Genomic DNA, 18,908 nt, shown 5'->3' on the forward strand with positions numbered 1-18,908 from the left:
AAGAAAAAGAATGTCAACAACGAAAGTGAAACTACGGTAAATCATTTGATTACTGATTCGATCCATATAAAATCACTCTTATACGGTTAAAAACAATGATAAACATATATTTTTAATCTATAAGATATACTCAAACAGACTTTAAAAAAAATCCTATTGCACGTGTTGGTTTAATCTATTCATATTTTTATTTATGTTTACATCGCTTATATGGTCATCTGAGGTCAAATCGATAGTTAATGAGATGGCGTCTGGACTAAAATATACACGAAACGAACCTTCATATTATCTACCCCATGCTCTGTTAACTGTTTATTTTAGACTTTTGGAAGTTAGGATAAATGTTTTACATTATTATAAATAAAATATGAGAATTTAAGTCAAATCGGTGACCAGGAATTTGACAGGTAGTGCCCCTTTAAACGTCAGCCTTGGTTTGTGTATATTTTTTTCGGTATATGTTCGAATTGTATAATGACTTTGTATGCGTTTTTGCAAAATTTCATACAATAATTTGAATGTTCAGTGAGTTCAGTTGGTCGTCAATAGAAAGATAAAAGGTCAGCAACTGAATCTACATCATTTAGTGTAATTTATTTGAAGATATCCATATATTTTCTCCCATTCTTCTCTTTCAAAACGATAACCTACTCCCGCTTTTAGAATTTTGACATGAAGATTTTTTCTTCAATATTAAGAGTTACTTTTTGAATAACATAAATGTGAAGATGTCTGCTAGGACTAAATGTTTGTAATGAAAATCAATATTATCTATTGTAAATGATTATTATTTTCAGACAATTTTAAAGAATATGGAAACTCTCATCGAGAATTAGCAATCGATAAGCAAAAATTTGATAGAGAATGGCGAAATAGCAGGCATAGACATCACAATCGCCATCATGTTATACATCATAATCGGCATCATGTATTACATCACAATCACTATCATCACGGGAATCTACGGAAGCACACACATAGCAAAATGCACATCTCTAAACGCAGTCATTTAACAATCGATCAGCAAAGATTTGATAGAGAATGGCAAAATAGCAGGCATAGACATCACAATCGGCACAATGTAGTACATCATAAACGCCATCATGTATTACATCATAAACGCGATCTTGTTATACACCACAATCGCCATCATATAGTACAACACAATAACTATCAACAAAAGAATTTATGGAAACATACACATCACCAAATTCACCTGTCTTCGCTTGGTCATACACACAGTCATTTAGCAATCGATGAGCAAAAATTTGACAGAGATTGGCGAAACAGCAGACCTGGGCATTTAACGGAGAGTCATATAATTGAACATCATGAGCGTTCTGGTCTGACAATTGGTGGTCATTATTTCAAACGATTTCATCAACTTGGAGTTAGATTAATAGGACGTGGCATTGTCTATCATCATTATTGTAAGTGATATTATGATACATGATTTACTTAAAATGTAAATATTTGTTGTGAGGTAAATCAAGGGAACATAGCTGCAATTTTACCACATCTTCTTTTTTATAAAATTATCCAAAAGAATCAAACTATCGAAGGGTTATCAAAACATTTTTACATAGGGTAAATACATGGTTATTTCTCGTCTCTATTTCTCTATTTCTAATTTATACCAGCTTTGTCAAGTTTTTGGTACGACTTATATTTTTAACCTCAGTTCTCGTACTATGAACAGCAAAATTATTTATTTTGTAAAAAATATTTCCGTTCTCTATTACTGTATGAATTACTACAAAATTATTTTCATTTACCTGTGTACATTACTCTAATTGGCGGCATTGTGTTCAAAGTAATTGTTGTCTTTCTGAAATTGTTTAATATCTCACCCCTAATTTTTTTTAATTAATTCTGCATTTTCATTGTGTCCTAAATCAAATTTATTCATTCAGTGCATGTTCGTTTGTGTTGATATGTCTTTTGGTTGAGTTGCACCATTTCCATTGATATTTTAAAGTGTTTTTTTCGGTAAACGGACAGAAAGTCACAGGACAAAAAGTCACATGACATAAGGTCATAAATTTGATAGGACAAAAAGTCACAAGATAAAAAGTCACAAATAATTTTTTGACAATTGTTGGAATATATAAGAGAAATATCTTGAAATATTTACTTTTTAATACATATATTCATATCAAAGTTAATGGAATTTATCATTTTACTTGCAAAAATGAAGATTTATTTTTATTTTAATAATGCAAAGGTCTTATTTCTTGGCACCATGAAGCCATTTGAGTGGCAATCTACTTTGACATTTTGTTTCCTTAACAATTATTTGATCATCTTTGATATTTTTTTATAAATTTTGCTTACAAAGTTGGTTAATATACAATACATCAAGAAAAATACAAACATATTTTTGTAAAAATAAGCATTTTTTATTCAAAGAATATAATCAGAAACAAGAATGTGTCCAAAGTACACGGATGCCCCATTCGCACTATCATTTTCCATGTTCAATGGACCATGAAATTGGATAAAAAATATAATTATGTATTAAATTAGAAAGATAATATCATAGGGAACATGTGTACTAAGTTTCAAGTTGATTAGACTTCAACTTCATCAAAAACTACCTTGACCAAAAACTTTAACCTGAAACATGCACTTTTATTTTCTATGTTCAGTGGGCCGTGAAATTGGGGTCAAAAGTTTAATTTGGCTTTATAATTAGAAAGATCATATCATAAGAAACATGTGTACTAAGTTTCAAGTTGATTGGACTTCAACTTCATCAAAAACTACCTTGACCAAAAACTTTAACCTGAAGCGGGACAGACGGACGAACAGACGGACGAACGAACGGGCAGACAGACGAACGAACGGACAGACAGACGGACAAACGGACGCACAGACCAGAAAACATAATGCCCCTCTACTATCGTAGGTGGGGCATAAAAATAAATTGTGACTTTTTGTCCTGTGACTATTTGTCCGTGACTTTTTGTTTGTGACTTTTTGTCCAGTGACTTTCTGTCCTACATTCTTTCTTTCTATGCTGTGATGTTATACTGTTGTTTCAGGTAAGGGTGAAGGTTGGTTCTTATATAAACGTTTAAACACGCTGCATTAGTTTGCACTTGTCCTAAGTCAGAAACCTGATGTTTAGTGGTTGTCCGTTATAAATGTGTTTCATAAGTGTTTCCCGTTTCTCGTTTTTTTATATAGATTATACCGTTTGTTTTCACGTGTGAATGGTTTACACCAGTCATTTTTGGGGTCCTTTATGGCTTACTGTTCATTGAGAGCCAAGGTTCTGTGATGAAGTCCGTACTTTGACTTATAACGGTTTACCGTCACAAATTGTGACTCTGATTGAGAGTTGTCTCATTGGCACTCATACTGCACCATCTTATATCTATAAATACGAATAGAGTAAACACGGAAGTTTAGAAGTTTACACTTAAATATATTTCATATGCGTACTATAATAAATGACGTAACATATCAAACTGTATTAAAAGGTCATATTAAATATCTAGATTGACAAAGTGAATGTTCTTAAATAATAGTACATTATGGATAAAATACAGAAAAAAAACATTTGAATGATGCTGCTCAAATTAAATTTAAAGACTTTGGTGTTTTTTAATGCAGCTTTAGTATCCGGAGTCCAGAAAAACATACCAATATAGTGTATTATAATATTTCCTTAAGATGTATAAGAGGTCAAATATGTATTAATATTTTTAATGAAAAGACATATGTCATTGTACTCTTTCCCAAGTAACAATGTGATTTGACAAGAATGATTTAATAGATGTAAAAGAACGTTCAGTGTATGGATATCCATTTTTTAAATGCGTATTTTTTTATATATATTTAATTGTGTTTTACAATTCTGTATATTCACATTTGTTTGTAGTTTATAAACTACACTGTCCCGAACGAAAACTTTACATTTCAATGAGGAAATGTATTCGGACATATGGTGGAGTTGAGCATTGCTTTCCTAGATTGTATGCACGCGGACTGATAGGAAAACGCCACCAATATAAAAGATATGGACATGGATTTGGCCTAGGTGTAAAATTTGTGAGAAAAGGAATTATCTATGAAAACTCCTGTGAGTAGAAATATGAAAATATGTAATGGATTTTAAACGTCATAAAATATCTTTGTAAATATTCATCAATTGTTTTACTCTTGTATAGGTCGTAATAGTGAATAAAATCATTTCAAATTGACAATTTTAGCTCTGTTTGTTTAATTAAATAAGAAAATCTTTTTTATGTGTCAATGTTATGTGTTCTTTGTTCAAGTATTAAACATGTAAATTTATACTTACAAGACTATAAAACTTTCATCTAATATGTGCAATCAATCTGTAATAAATCATAGTTGTGATTTTAATTTCTATTTTGGTATAAAAATTAAACACAATAATTGTTTCTATAGATCTGAAGTATCACGTTGTGCGAAAGACTTTCATAAAGTATATGACTGTATGTGTGAACAGTAGCGTAAAAACTAGTAAATGCATTAACAAATTACAAAAGAAAGGACTCCTTGGTACTGCACATCACAAAGTTATCAGTCATAGTGGTAAGTAAAACGTTCTGTTATAGTCACTAATATGGCTACTCATGAGATAATCGAGTCAAAATTTTTGTGAAATGAATGTGTCTTTGAGAAAAGAGCAAAACATATATTATTTTATGAAACATTGATGTTGGTAAACTGCCACAAAATGTTAGTTATCGTAATCGGCATAAAAATAAACGGCATAACTCCAAAATCCAATAGATAACTAAGACATGTTTTTAAACCAAGGGACTACTTTTTTTTAATATATTTTAAATTTTAATATGACGTGCTTCATCCGCTTTGTAAACAACACCGTGATAAAATTATAGATATATCTATACTTAGCGCAGACTCAGAGATAAACATAATAATGGGTGTTACAATATACCTCCCACGTAAATTCACCTGTATCAGAACCTATTTACAAACGCTTTGCCAATATTTTGTTTTTAAAACTGAAATTGAAATAAGACGACATAACTTTTGTTCTTATTCAAATGAATAACAAAAAGATTTAATGCACAAGAGATCGGAGAAAACGCCCAGGCCATGTGTAAATTTCCAACATATCTATGGATTCCATGAATTATTTCTTAATTACTGCATCAAAATCAAATATAATATTATGATATAAGTTGTTTGAATTAAACGTCGGCCTTTGTGCGTGCATATTTTTGCAGTAAATGTACGAATTGTGTAATTACATTGTAAGCATTTTTGCAAGGTGACAATCCATAATTTGAATGTTTAACGATTTCAATTGGTCGTGGAAAGAACGATAAAAAGGCAGCAATTGAATAATCTACATCATTTAGTTTAATTTTTTAAAAGTTATCTATATTGATTAGACTCAGGTATTCGCCTCCATTTTTCGAGTATCTTATTTTAATCAGTCTTACCTTAGTTCGGCGATGAACTTCTTTTGCAAAACGATATCCTATTCTTGCTTTAGGAATTTTGGAAAGGTTTAAATAAAAAAAAAAAAGGGAACAACTCAATCCTCTTCATTTTTAGGTAAAATTTTTGATCGAGGGTATCACCAGCCCAGTAGTCAACACTTCGGTGTTGACATGAATGTCAATAATGTGGTCATTTTTATAAATTTCCTGTTTCCCAAACTTTAAATTTTTGAAAAAACTAAGGATTTTCTTATTCCAGGCATAGATTACCTTAGCCGTATTTGGCACAACTTTTTGGAATTTTGGATCCTCAATGCTCTTCAACTTTGTACTTGTTTGGCTTTATAAATATTTTGATATGAGCGTCACTGAAGAGTCTTATGTAGACGAAACGCGCGTCTGGCGTACAAAATTATAATCCTGGTACCTTTGATAACTATTTACACCACTGGGTCGATGCCACTGCTGGTGGACGTTTCGTCCCCGAGGGTATCACCAACCCAGTAGTCAACACTTCGGTGTTGACATGAATATCAATAATGTGGTCATTTTTATAAATTTCCTGTTTCCCAAACTTTAAATTTTTGAAAAAACTAAGGATTTTCTTATTCCAGGCATAGATTACCTTAGCCGTATTTGGCACAACTTTTTGGAATTTTGGATCCTCAATGCTCTTCAACTTTGTACTTGTTTGGCTTTATAAATATTTTGATATGAGCGTCACTGATGAGTCTTATGTAGACGAAACGCGCGTCTGGCGTACAAAATAATAATCCTGGTACCTTTGATAACTATTGAATATCATTGATACGTGCGGATGTCTGAAAGGACCAAATGTTTGTAATGGTAATTAATATAATCTATAGAAAATTATTATTATTTTCAGACAATTTTAAAGAATATGGACACTCTCATCGAGAATTAGCAATCGATAAGCAAAAATTTGATAGAGAATGGCGAAATAGCAGGCATAGACATCACAATCGTCATCATGTTAAACATCATAATCGGCATCATGTATTACACCATAATCACTATCATCACGGGAATCTACGGAAGCACACACATCGCAAAATTCACATGTCTAAACGCAGCCATTTAACAATCGATCAGCAAAAATTTGATACAGAATGGCGAAATAGCAGGCATAGTCATCACAACCGGCACAATGTAGTACATCATAAACGCCAACATGTATTAAATCATAAACGCGATTTTGTTATACACCACAATCGCCATCATATAGTACAACACAATAACTATCAACAAAAGAATTTATGGAAACATACACATCACCAAATTCACCTGTCTTTGCTTGGCCATACACACAGTCATTTAGCAATCGATGAGCAAAAATTTGACAGAGATTGGCGAAACAGCAGACCTGGGCATTTACATGAGAATCAAATAACTGAACATCATGTGCATTCTCACTTGACGATTGCTGGTCATTATTTCGAACGATTTCATCAACTTGGAGTTAGATTAATAGGACGTGGCATTGTCTACCGTCATTATTGTAAGTGATATAAGAAAAAAAATGTAAATATTTGGTTTGAGTTAAATCAAGAAAACAAATAAAGTATCTTAGAGAATCAAACTATCAAATAGTTATCAAAACACTTTTACGATGGGTACATAGATTGTTATATCTCGTTTCTCTAATTTTAATATATATCAGCTTTGATAAGTGTTTGGTATGACTTATATTTTTGACTTCTGTTTTCGTACTATGAACAGCAAAATTATTTATTTTTGTGGAAAGTGTTTCCGTTCTCCATTACTGTATAAATCACTATATTTTTTGCCATTTACTTGTGTACATTATTCTATTTGGAGGCATTTTTTTCAAGGTTATTGTTGTCTTTCTGAAATTGTTTAATATATATCACCGCTCATTTAATTGATTCTGTAGTATTTGCATTAAGTCCTAGATCAAATTTATTTTTTCAGTGCATGCTCAATCGTGTTAATATGCCTTTTGATTAAGTTTAATCATTTTGATTGATATTTTACAGTGTGTTTTTCTATGTTGTGATGTCTCACTCTTGTTTTAGGTAAGGGTGACGTTTAATACTTAAAAAAACGTTTAAACCCGCTGCATTTGTTTGTAATCTTAAGTAAGGAACCAGCTGTACAGTGGTTGTCGTTTGTTGTTATGGGTTAGAAGTGTTTCTCGTTTCTCGTTTCTTATATTAATTTTACCGTTTGTTTTCACGTTTGAGTGGTCTTACACTAATAATTTTTGGAGCATTTTCTAGCTTGTTGTTCGGTATGTGCCACGGTTCCGTATTGAAGACCGTTCTTTGACCTATAACGGTTTACTTTTACAAATTGTGACTTTGATGGGGAGTTGTCTCATTGGCACTCATACCACATCATTTTATATCTATGCATACGAATAGAGCAAAAACAGAATTTTAGAAGTTTACATTTGACTGTATTTCATATGCATACTATAATAAATGACTTAACAGATCAAACTGTACTGAAAGGTTGCATTAAATATTTAAATCTACAAAATGAATTTTTTTATTCAATAGAACATTATAAATAAAATACAGAAAAAAACCCTCATCTGAATGATGCTGCTTTAAACTATAAACCAATTTATAAAGACTTTGGTGTTATTTGAAACTGCCTTAATATCCGTAGTCGAAGGAATCAAACCAATATAGTGTTTGAAAACATTTCTTTAAGTTGTCAAAGAGATCAACTGTTTAATAATATTTTTAATGAAAAGACATATGTCATTGTTCCCTTTTTCCAAATAAACCATGTGATTTTACAAGAATGATTTATCATATGTAAAAGAACGTTCAGTGTATTGATATCCAAGTGTGTGATCAAAAATACGTATTTTTTTTATATATATTCTATTGTGTTCTACAATTCTAAAATATTCATATTTGTTTGTAGTTTATAAACTACGCTGTACCGAAAGAAGACTTTACATTTCAATGAGGAAATGTATTCGAACATATGGTGGAATTGACCATTGCTTTCCTAGATTGTATGCACGTGGATTGATAGGAAGACGTCATCAATATAAAAGATACGGTCATGGATTTGGCCTAGGTGTAAAATTTGTGAGAAAGGGAATTATCTATGAAAACTCTTGTGAGTAGAAATATGATAACATGTAAAAGATTGTGAACGTCATTAGATATCTTTGTAAATATTCTTAGATTGTTTTACACTAGTATTAGGTCGTAATAGTGCATAAAATCTTTTCGAATTGATAATTTTAGCTCAGTTTATTTAATTAAATAAGAACACCATTTTTTATGTGGCAATATAATGTGTTCTTGTAAAAAAATGTAAATTTGCTCTCACAACATTAGCAAACTTCTATTTTATAAATGCAAGCAATCTTTAATTATATATAGTTGCGATTTTCACTTGTATTTTGGTACACATATTATAAAAAAATGTTTGTTTCTACAGATCTTAAATATCATGTTGTGCGAAAGACTTTCATAAAGTATATGACTGTGTGCGTGAACAGTAAAGGAAGAACTAGTAAATGTATTAACAAGTTACAAAAGAAAGGACTACTTGGTACTGCACATTCATATAGAAATAATAAAAAAATCAGTCATAGCTGTAAGTAGAATGTTCTGTTATAGTCACTAATATTACTACTCATGAATATTTGTTTTCCAATAGTCGAGTCAGAAGTTTTGTGAAATGAATATGTCTTTAAGAACAGAGCAAAACAGAGTAAATTGTTAAAATTTAGCTATATTTTAGCTTTTATGGATATGATGAAAATAACATTGATTTTGGTAAACTGACAAATAATATTTCATTATCGTAATTGACATACAAATTAGTGGCATAAGCCCAAAATCCGATGGATAACTTAAACATTTTTAAACTAAGGGAATACATGGTTATATACTTGTAATTACTGCATAAACTTCAAATATAACATTAAGATATAATTTGTATGAGTTTGCGTTTAATTTCGGCCTTGGTTTGTGTATATTTTTTTCGGCGAATGTACGAATTGCAAAATGACATTCAATAATTTGAGTGTTCAATGCTTTCAGTGGGCGTGAAAAGAACGAAAAAAGGGCAGCAACTGAACAATCTACATCATTAAGTGTAATTCTTTTAAAAAGATATCCATCTAGATGATACTAAGATATTTGAACCAATTCGTCGTGTATCAAATTTAATCATTCTTACCTTAGTTCGGCAATGAACTTCTCTTGCAAACAAATATTCTATTCTCGATTTAAGAATTTTGACATGAAGATTTTTTAAAGGGGAATAACTCAATCCTTTTCAAGTGTAACCTTTCGATCACCATTTATATGTGCGAATGTCTGATAGGACCAAATGTTTGTAATGCTAATCAGTTTTATTTATTTTATATGATATTATTTTCAGACAATTTTGAAGAATATGGACACTCTCATCGACATTTAGCAATCGATAAGAAACAATTTGATAGAGAATGGCGAAATAGCAGACATAGACATCACCATCACCATACTGTAATACATCATAATCAGCATCATGTAGAACATCACAATCTTGGTCATAAACGCAGTCATTTAACAATCGCTCAGCAAAGATTTGATAGAGAATGGCGAAAAAGCAGATATAGACACCACAATCGCCATCATGTATTACATCAGAGTCACCGTCATGTAGTACATCACAATCGGCATCATGTATTACATCAGAATCACCGTCATATAGTACATTACAATCGGCATCACGTAGTACATCCCAATCGGCATCATGTATTGCATCACAATCGCCATCATGGAATTCATCACAATCGCCATCATGTAATACATCACAATCGCCATCATGTAGTACATCACAATCTTGGTCATAAACGCAGGCATTTAGCAATCGATAAGCAAAGATTTGATAGGGAATGGCGAAATAGCATACATAGACATAACAATCGCCTCCATGCTTTACGTCAGAATCACCGTCATGTAGTACATCACAATCGGCATCATGTATTGCATCACAATCGCCATCATGGAATTCATCACAATCGCCATCATGTAATACATCACAATCGCCATCATGTAGTACATCACAATCTTGGTGATAAACGCAGTCATTTAGCAATCGATAAGCAAAGATTTGATAGAGAATGGCGAAATAGCAGACATAGACATCACAATCGCCATCATGTAATGCACCACAATCGCTATCATGTAGTAAATCACAATCTCCATCATGATGTACATCACAGTCGCCATCATGTAATACAGCACAGTCGCCGTCATGTCGTACATCACAGTCGCCGTCATGTAGTACATCACAGTGGCCATCATGTAGTACATAACAATCGCCATCACGTAATACATCACAATCGCCATCATGTAGTACATCACAATCGCCATCGTGTATTTCATCATAAACGCCATCATGTATTACATAACAATCACCATCATGTAGTACATCACAATCGCCATCGTGTATTTCATCATAAACGCCATCATGTATTACATAACAATCACCAGCATGTAGTGCATCACAATCTTGGTCATAAACGCAGTAATCTAGCAATCGATAAGGAAAAATTTGATAGAGAATTGCGAAAAAGCAGATATAGACATCACATTCGTCATCATGTAATATATCAAAATCGACATCATGTAGTAAACCACATTCGCCGTCATGTTGTACATCACAATCGGCATCATGTAGTACATCACAATCGTCGTCATGTAGTTCACCACAATCTCCGGCATTTAACTCATCACAATCGGCTTCATGTAGTACATCAAAACCACCGTCGTGTAGTACATCACAACCATCGTCATGTAGTACATCACAATCGCCGTCATGTAATACATCACAATCGCCGGCATGTAACTCATCACAATCGGCATCATGTAGTACATCACAACCGCCAACATGTAGTACATCACAATCTTGGTCATCGACGTAGTCGTTTAGCAATCGATAAGCAAAGGTTTGATAGAGAGTGGCGAAACAGCAGGCATGGACATTTAACAGAGAGTCAAATAACTGAACATCATGAGAGTTCTGGTCTGACGATTGCTGGTCATTATTTCAAACGATTTCACCTACTTGGAGTTAGATTAATAGGACGTGGTATTGTCTACCATCATAGTTGTAAGTGATATTAAGATAAATAATTGAGCAGAAATGTGAATATGTGGTTTAAAGGTAAATGAACGAGACATAATTATTAACAAAAAGAAACAAGCTACTAAAGAGTTATCAAAACACTTCTAACGATGGATAATTACAAGAATACGAAAGCAACTAAGACGGAATTTTAAAAGTATGCATTTTAATATGTTTCATTTGCATAATATATTAAATGAATTTACAGATCAAAACGTATTAGATAAAATCATCATAGACACCAGGATTGAAATTTCATATACACGTCAGACGCGTGTTTCGTCTACAAGACTCATCAGTGACGCTCGAATAAAAAAAATGTTGAAATGGCAAAATAAAGTACGAAGTTGAAGAGCATTGAGTACCAAATGTTTTGCCAGATACAGCTAAGGTCATATTAATTATTTTTATTTACAAAATTTATTTTCTTTTATAACAGTTACTTGAAAAGGATAAAAGAAAGAAACTAATGAATGATGCTGCTTTAAACTTGAATCGAATTTAAAGTTTTAGTGCACCATGACGCTACTTAACTATACGGTGTACAGGAAAGCATACCAGCATAGAGTTTAAAACAAATCATTAAAATTGTAAAGATGTCAACACCTTTTAAATAATATTTTAAATAGAAAAATAATTTTCCTAGCTCCTTTTTTCAAAGCAACTATGTAATTTGACAGGAATGATTTAATAGATGTGAAGAATTTTCAGTGTATTGGAATCCGATTTTGTGATAATGCATCAATTTATATTTGATTATATTCAACAATGCTAAGTCGTGCACATTTGTTTGTAGTTTATAAACTACGCTGCAGCGAAAGAAGACTTTACATTTCAATGAGGAAATGTATTCGAACATATGGTGGAGTTGAGCATTGCTTTCCTAGACTGTATGGACGCGGACTGATAGGAAAACGCCATCAATATAAAAGATATGGACACGGATTTGGTTTAGGTGTAAAATTTGTTAGAAAAGGAATTGTCTATGAAAACTATTGTGAGTAAATGTTAGAATCACTTTACTTACTTGTGAACGTCATAAAACATCTATGTAAATTTCTTAATTCTATTTTTTTCATATCTGCTGTCGGATTTGTTTGTTTAATTTTTTTTTAAATCTAACTTGTTAATGTTAATTATCTTTAATAGTTTGTTCATGTTAAATTCAAAAGACCCAGACGACTAGAAATCTCTATATAATTTCCTCTGTTACAAAATTATTTGTTTCTTCAGATCTAAAATATCACGTTGTGCGAAAGACTTTCATAAAGTATATGACGGTATGTGTGAACAGTAAAGGACGCACAAGTAAATGTATTAACAAGTTACAAAATACAGGACTACTTGGAGCTGCTCATACATATGGGAACCAACACTTAATCAGTCAGAATTGTAAGTGGAAATTCATATTTACGGTGGTACATAACACTATAGAGAGGTAAGTCTTGCTGAACGTTTTAATCATGCTCAAATTTTAAGGAAATATTAAGCTTCTCAACGATCCAAATAAGAGTTTGTCAAACTGCTTTCTAGCCGAATTAATGTAAGTACTCGTGTTTGGTACCATCTTAAATAACAAATATACCTGTTAATTACTGTTTGTTGTTATGTTAGTCGGGTTCTTCATGTATGAAATAATAGTTGTTTTAAGGTTCTATAAAACATAAAGATTATGTATAATTTCTAAAGAGACCAAATGAAACAGAAAATAACAACTAAAGGTCACCGTACGCTCTTCAGTAATAAGCAAAGCCAATATATTCTGACCAAGTAATATTTTCATAAACCTTTACAGAATGAATTTTGAAATCGAAATATAATGTTGGTAAGCTTGCAAATGCAACGTAATAACCGCAATTTGCATATTAGCAACAGCGACATAATAACAATTTCGATTGATAATTACTGTTTATAAGAAAAAGAAACAGAAAAGTTTTTATAGCATTGTTGAAACAAGTTGTTTCTGCTTAAAGTAAATGCTCTGAGCAAAACAAATTTTGAAAAAAGCGGCAAATATTTCTGTAAGAAAATAATGTAATAAAGCAGACATGTTTTGTTACGTTCGTCCTTTTTCTGAGGCAGCCAATTAAATGTGTTTTATGAAACCATTGAGACAAATGAATCCAAAATGCTTGTTCAATTCGTTTATATTGCTTTTCCGTGTTGTGAGTTAGTAGCAGTATGTACGTTGAGATGATTTGTGAGGTCTCTTTTTGTTACAATCAAAAGTAAAGATAGGTAGAAGGGAAGTTTGCATACAAGGAAACTTGTTTTGTTCAATCAACTTTTCTGCAGACTAAGTCAAAACAAGGCGAAAGATACCAAAGGTATATCACACTCGTAAGTTTGAAAACAAGCAGAAACAATTTCTCAAACCTTCATTTTGTTCTCTCTTGTCTGTCTTCATTTCTTTCTATCTTTTCTTTTATGAGCTATTTCTTTATCGGTTGTTACTGTATTTTGATTAGGGGTATTTGTGTAATATTTTTCTAAAGGCAAGAATTCAGTAAGCAAAGTTATGCATTAGTTTTAAAAATTATTGCCTGGTTTCATTACTTGTATATATAAAAACATTCTGGGGATTTCAATTCTATAATAAATCAAAACTATTTGTCTATACAATAGTATGTTTCATATTTCAGTTGCATTAAAACATAAGCTTTTGCACCATAAAACTGCATCATCAAGACAACAGTTTTTGCATCACAGTGCAGGCTATAGACACATCCATGCTATCAAAGTAGACAAACGGATTTTTCAAAAATACCGAAAACTTGGTGTACGGTTAGTTGGACAAGGAATACTGGTAAACGGATATTGTAAGTAGAAACAATATAAAACATTTAGTGTTACTATCAAATATACACGTAAGTGGAAAACTATGATATCTTTGCAATTGCAACAATTACAACTTTTATTCGTGTAACGTAAGTATACATTATATGCAAGAATCTTCTTTTTGATCAGTTTCATTATAGCTGATTGTCCAAGAATCAAATTTAGACGAGAAACATAACATTTGGCAAAATGTTTCTTTTTTAAAATGGCAAACGTATTACAAATCGGTAGGAATAATCAAATAGAAATACATTAATACGCTTTGCATTCTCGTTTGCTGTATGAACATTATTTACAGCTGGACTATCAGTTCCTAAGGTTGTAATCGGATCAACAGCCAGTATCTCGGTACTGGCATAATTTGTAACAATTAAACAAATATCTTATCTTAAATTGTCTTTTCATAAATTCATAAATTATGTAAAAACCAAGTTTCAACTTTCTCCGGTTAAGTCACCTGTATGGATTAGGCATTTATTTTACGTATCTTTTTGGTCATATACAATGTTATTCTTCAACTGTTTAACTTTTTATTCATTATTGGCTTACACATATTCGGCATTAAGGATTCCTGATGAAGGTAAATCAAGAAAATGACCCTGGACGGATGACATATATATATAGTAGGTCTTTTTTTGCATTTTTTACTTGTTTTATGATAAAATTTTGTTACCTTCTGCATTGTTTAGACGTTTCCATGACGGATATTTTTTTTGCGAAACTTTCGCTCTTCAAACACGATTGTCCTGTTTTCAAGTATTTTGGGAATTTTTTTTTATTGGTAAAAAAGACGAAAATTCTTTACTATTAAGTTTTTACAGTTTACAGGATACGTGTGGAATATACAATAGTTTATAGAATACTTCGTTCATGTTTGAAAAGTCATGGTGGAGTTTATGCTTGTCTTCCGGTATTGTACAAGAAATCGTTGATTGGTACACGTCACCGGTTCCTGAAATATGGTAGAGGGTATGGACTTGGGATAAAATTTGTCAGGAGAGGAATAGTTTATAAAAGACAGTGTGAGTTCTATTTTATTTTTTTGCAAACTTGAATTTAAAACTAAAATTGACTGTTGATAAGAAATGAAATGGCAGACTGGAAATAATGGTGTTTTTTTTTAACTCATTATTGCCGTCTAATTGTTTTCTCTCATTGCAATAGTGTTACTGTGCATGTTATTTTTGAAAGGCCATTAATTTTGATAGAATTTCATTTAAAGACACAACGGTTGAATCAGAACGACATATTTTTAAATAATTAATTGATAACGGATCAAATTAAAGATTGGAATATAAACTGTACAATCAATAAATGTCTGCATAAAATGATATAGCAACAAAGAACAAAATATATATATTGGTATATTGAAAATAATATGTACTTCAAACAAAAAGAACGTTTAACGTACCGCGAAACAAAATTATTAGATGACGCTAAAAAACTTTTTTGTTTTATGAATGACCTCCTCAACTTTCACACAATATTTCAAACACTTATGAAGTACATGTTCTCTTCATACATATTAATTATATATATATTTTTTTTAATTTTAGTTTACAAGTTCTTGATACGACGAAGACGATTCATTCGTTATATGACCACATGTATCCACAATTATCATAAAACTGATGTTTGTTTAACTCAATTACACAAACAGAGGATAATAGAGCATGCTGTTACATGGAAAGGGAAACATCATAGGGGTATGTTAACATACATTAAATAACTGTGTATATACAACGATATAGTTTGATGGTGAATTGGTTATTCAAATTATACTTTTTGAATATATAATTTAATTTTGGATATAACGCGTCGTTTGATCGGCTGACAGTGTTTTGGCTCATAGATATAATTTTGTCATGTGACCGTGACGTCATGAACGTTTTTTCATGATTTACACCAGCTTTAAATGGGATTTTGAATTAAATTAAAAGATTGACTGTAATATTCTTTTTGGTGTATTCAAGATAACATAAAAAATGTGGTGCAAACATTTAAATAACACGCTACACGGATTATTCAGTGTGCACAACATTTTTAATGTTATTTCTTCATAGACAGAAAAAATATGAAAAACATAAAAGTTATTATTCTTTTCTCGGCCGGCTTCAAACATTGTGTCAAAAATATTAATACATGAATTTGTTCGGGTCAAAGACGTTGCTTATAATGGGCAGGGATGTTTTCGATTATAATGTCTTTTTTTACTAGAACGTTGATACATGAAATGGTTACGGCTGTATGAATTATGTAAGATAAAATGTGTTCATACTTTGCCAACACATAGTTTACATGTATGTTGTAATATGTACACAAATGAATCAAGCTACAGGTGGTGACAAAATGACACATTTTGTATAGATTATACTGAGAAAAAAATATCATCATGTGATTAGAACTTAATAATAGAATTATAAAATACAATACGAGAAAATAGCTTTTAGAAAAATCTTTAAGAATATCAAAAGATGAAGATAGACTATGAAACACAAGGCTATCACATTTAGCCTTAAAAAGTATATAGACGGACAGAGAACATTGTACTTATCATGAACATCACGGCGGGTTCAACATGTGGAGCAGCATTTGCTCAAATTACCCCGGTTTTTTATGGTATTTCTGTTGCATATTGTTTGTTTTGGAAATAGTTGCTTGTCTTATAGTATTTTTTTGCATTTACCAATGTCGCGATGATCAGTTATTTATAAATTTAAACTGTATCTTACGTTAAACTAATTTTTCACATCATCGATATATTTCAGTTGCAACGGAACACTTTTTTTCACATCGTCGATCTTCCAATTATGGACACAGTCATGATATCAAGGTAGACAAGCGTATATTCCGACTGTATAGAAAGCTTGGAGTTCATCTAGTAGGTCAAGGAATCACTTACCATGGTTACTGTAAGTTGAACAGATTTCTGAATTTTTAAAATGTTTTCTTTGCATTTATTACAATTTCCATTAATTTTTAAAAACTTTAAAAGGTCTAAAAAAAAATCTACACTATATAATTTAAAATCAATCAGTAATGCTATGATCAAATTTAGCTATCTTTTATATTCTTTATAGTCGCAGATTGTATATTGACGTATATTTATACATTGGTTTATATATATATTTATATCCTCTTTATGTTTGTGAATCCATTTACCATTAAGAAGTGTGCGGTATCAAAATATAACAATATATGAGATGAATTTTGCTTGATAGTTTACAGATTCAGTTTAGACTACAGCGTATTTTATAAGACCCTTCGTTCTTGTAAGAGGACACATGGCGGCATGCGTAGCTGTCTTCAATACCTGCACAAAAAAGAGTTAATAGGCGTTGGACATCGGTTTAGAAAATATAACCGAGGTTATGGCCTTGGAATCAAATTTGTCAGGAGAGGAATAGTTTATCAAAAACATTGTAAGTGTTTTGGAACAGGATCTTTTAAATGATGAAACCTTTTGATAGTTGATATGTTTAAATTCTGTTTGATTGTTGTATGATAAATTGGCGTCGTCTGTTATTTGGTTTGTTGTTCATTTCGATTAGTTTTTACATCTACATTTATATAATATTGGTTAACATGTTATGCATATTATGTGGGTTTTGTTGAAACAAATGTTCTCGTAATTTACAGACTTTAACTGTTTATAATTACATTTCATTTGAAGTATGACAATGAAACCGATTAAATACATTCAGCATTATAAAATCGAAACTAAAAGTATATCAATAACATGTTTATATAAACTCATCATAGTTACCAGGGTTGAATTACTCTGAAGTAGATGATGATCAGTAATGATAAATCTTCTGGTTTTCATTGAGGATTTTTTAAATGCAAAGTAGAAATACAGATCTCTTGGATAGTAGGCAGATATCATGATAGTAATACGATAAGAAAGTAATGTTAATAAAAATGGTTTGTTTTTAGATATTCATTTGAAGTGACTCTGTGGTTACGTAAAACCACATACTTTGAACGGCAAAATTATTTCATTTATTGATATTACTTTTACTTAAGGATCTTGACATACTATGAATGACTAAACTATTTTATTCAATAAGACTACTTTTTCTGTTTAGTCTGTTTATGATATACATTTGACGTGAAACTGTACTTATGTATCCCGTCATACTTTGAACCACACCATTAATTTATTTATTATTATTACTTTTACTGTTAAATCTGGTTTTTGTTAAATCGACTTTACGTGAGTCTGCATTTATGTATGACGTCATACGACAAAATTATTTTTATGTCTACCTGTGCGAATTTCAAACGCGCAATTTTACACCAGTAATGAAAACCTTCTATCATTTATGGGTAGACTTTACATAGATAAATTCAGCTGTATTTGACGTGAAACTGTACTTATGTGTCCCGTCATACTTTGAACCACACCATTATTTTATTTATTATTTTTACTTTTACTGTTAAATCTGGTTTTTGTTATATCTACTTTACGTGAGTCTGCATTTATGTATG

General features: G+C 31.3%; 1 protein-coding gene across 1 annotated transcript in view; it reads left to right on the forward strand.

Annotated features, from left to right (window-relative positions):
• The window catches only part of LOC139514316 (uncharacterized), a 53,405-nt gene that overhangs the window by 8,805 nt on the left and 25,692 nt on the right, over positions 1 to 18,908 (forward strand). The window contains exons 8-21 of the mRNA XM_071303409.1: positions 798 to 1,430; positions 3,887 to 4,087; positions 4,420 to 4,566; positions 6,334 to 6,966; positions 8,367 to 8,567; positions 8,895 to 9,053; positions 9,846 to 11,564; positions 12,376 to 12,576; positions 12,813 to 12,971; positions 14,222 to 14,398; positions 15,239 to 15,439; positions 15,974 to 16,123; positions 17,186 to 17,329; positions 17,639 to 17,839. Coding sequence (XP_071159510.1) covers positions 798 to 1,430; positions 3,887 to 4,087; positions 4,420 to 4,566; positions 6,334 to 6,966; positions 8,367 to 8,567; positions 8,895 to 9,053; positions 9,846 to 11,564; positions 12,376 to 12,576; positions 12,813 to 12,971; positions 14,222 to 14,398; positions 15,239 to 15,439; positions 15,974 to 16,123; positions 17,186 to 17,329; positions 17,639 to 17,839 — 4,926 coding nt within the window. The remainder of the gene's footprint in view (positions 1 to 797; positions 1,431 to 3,886; positions 4,088 to 4,419; positions 4,567 to 6,333; positions 6,967 to 8,366; positions 8,568 to 8,894; positions 9,054 to 9,845; positions 11,565 to 12,375; positions 12,577 to 12,812; positions 12,972 to 14,221; positions 14,399 to 15,238; positions 15,440 to 15,973; positions 16,124 to 17,185; positions 17,330 to 17,638; positions 17,840 to 18,908) is intronic.

The sequence above is a fragment of the Mytilus edulis genome, chromosome 3 (genome assembly GCF_963676685.1).
Source record: "Mytilus edulis chromosome 3, xbMytEdul2.2, whole genome shotgun sequence".
NCBI lineage: Eukaryota > Metazoa > Mollusca > Bivalvia > Mytilida > Mytilidae > Mytilus > Mytilus edulis.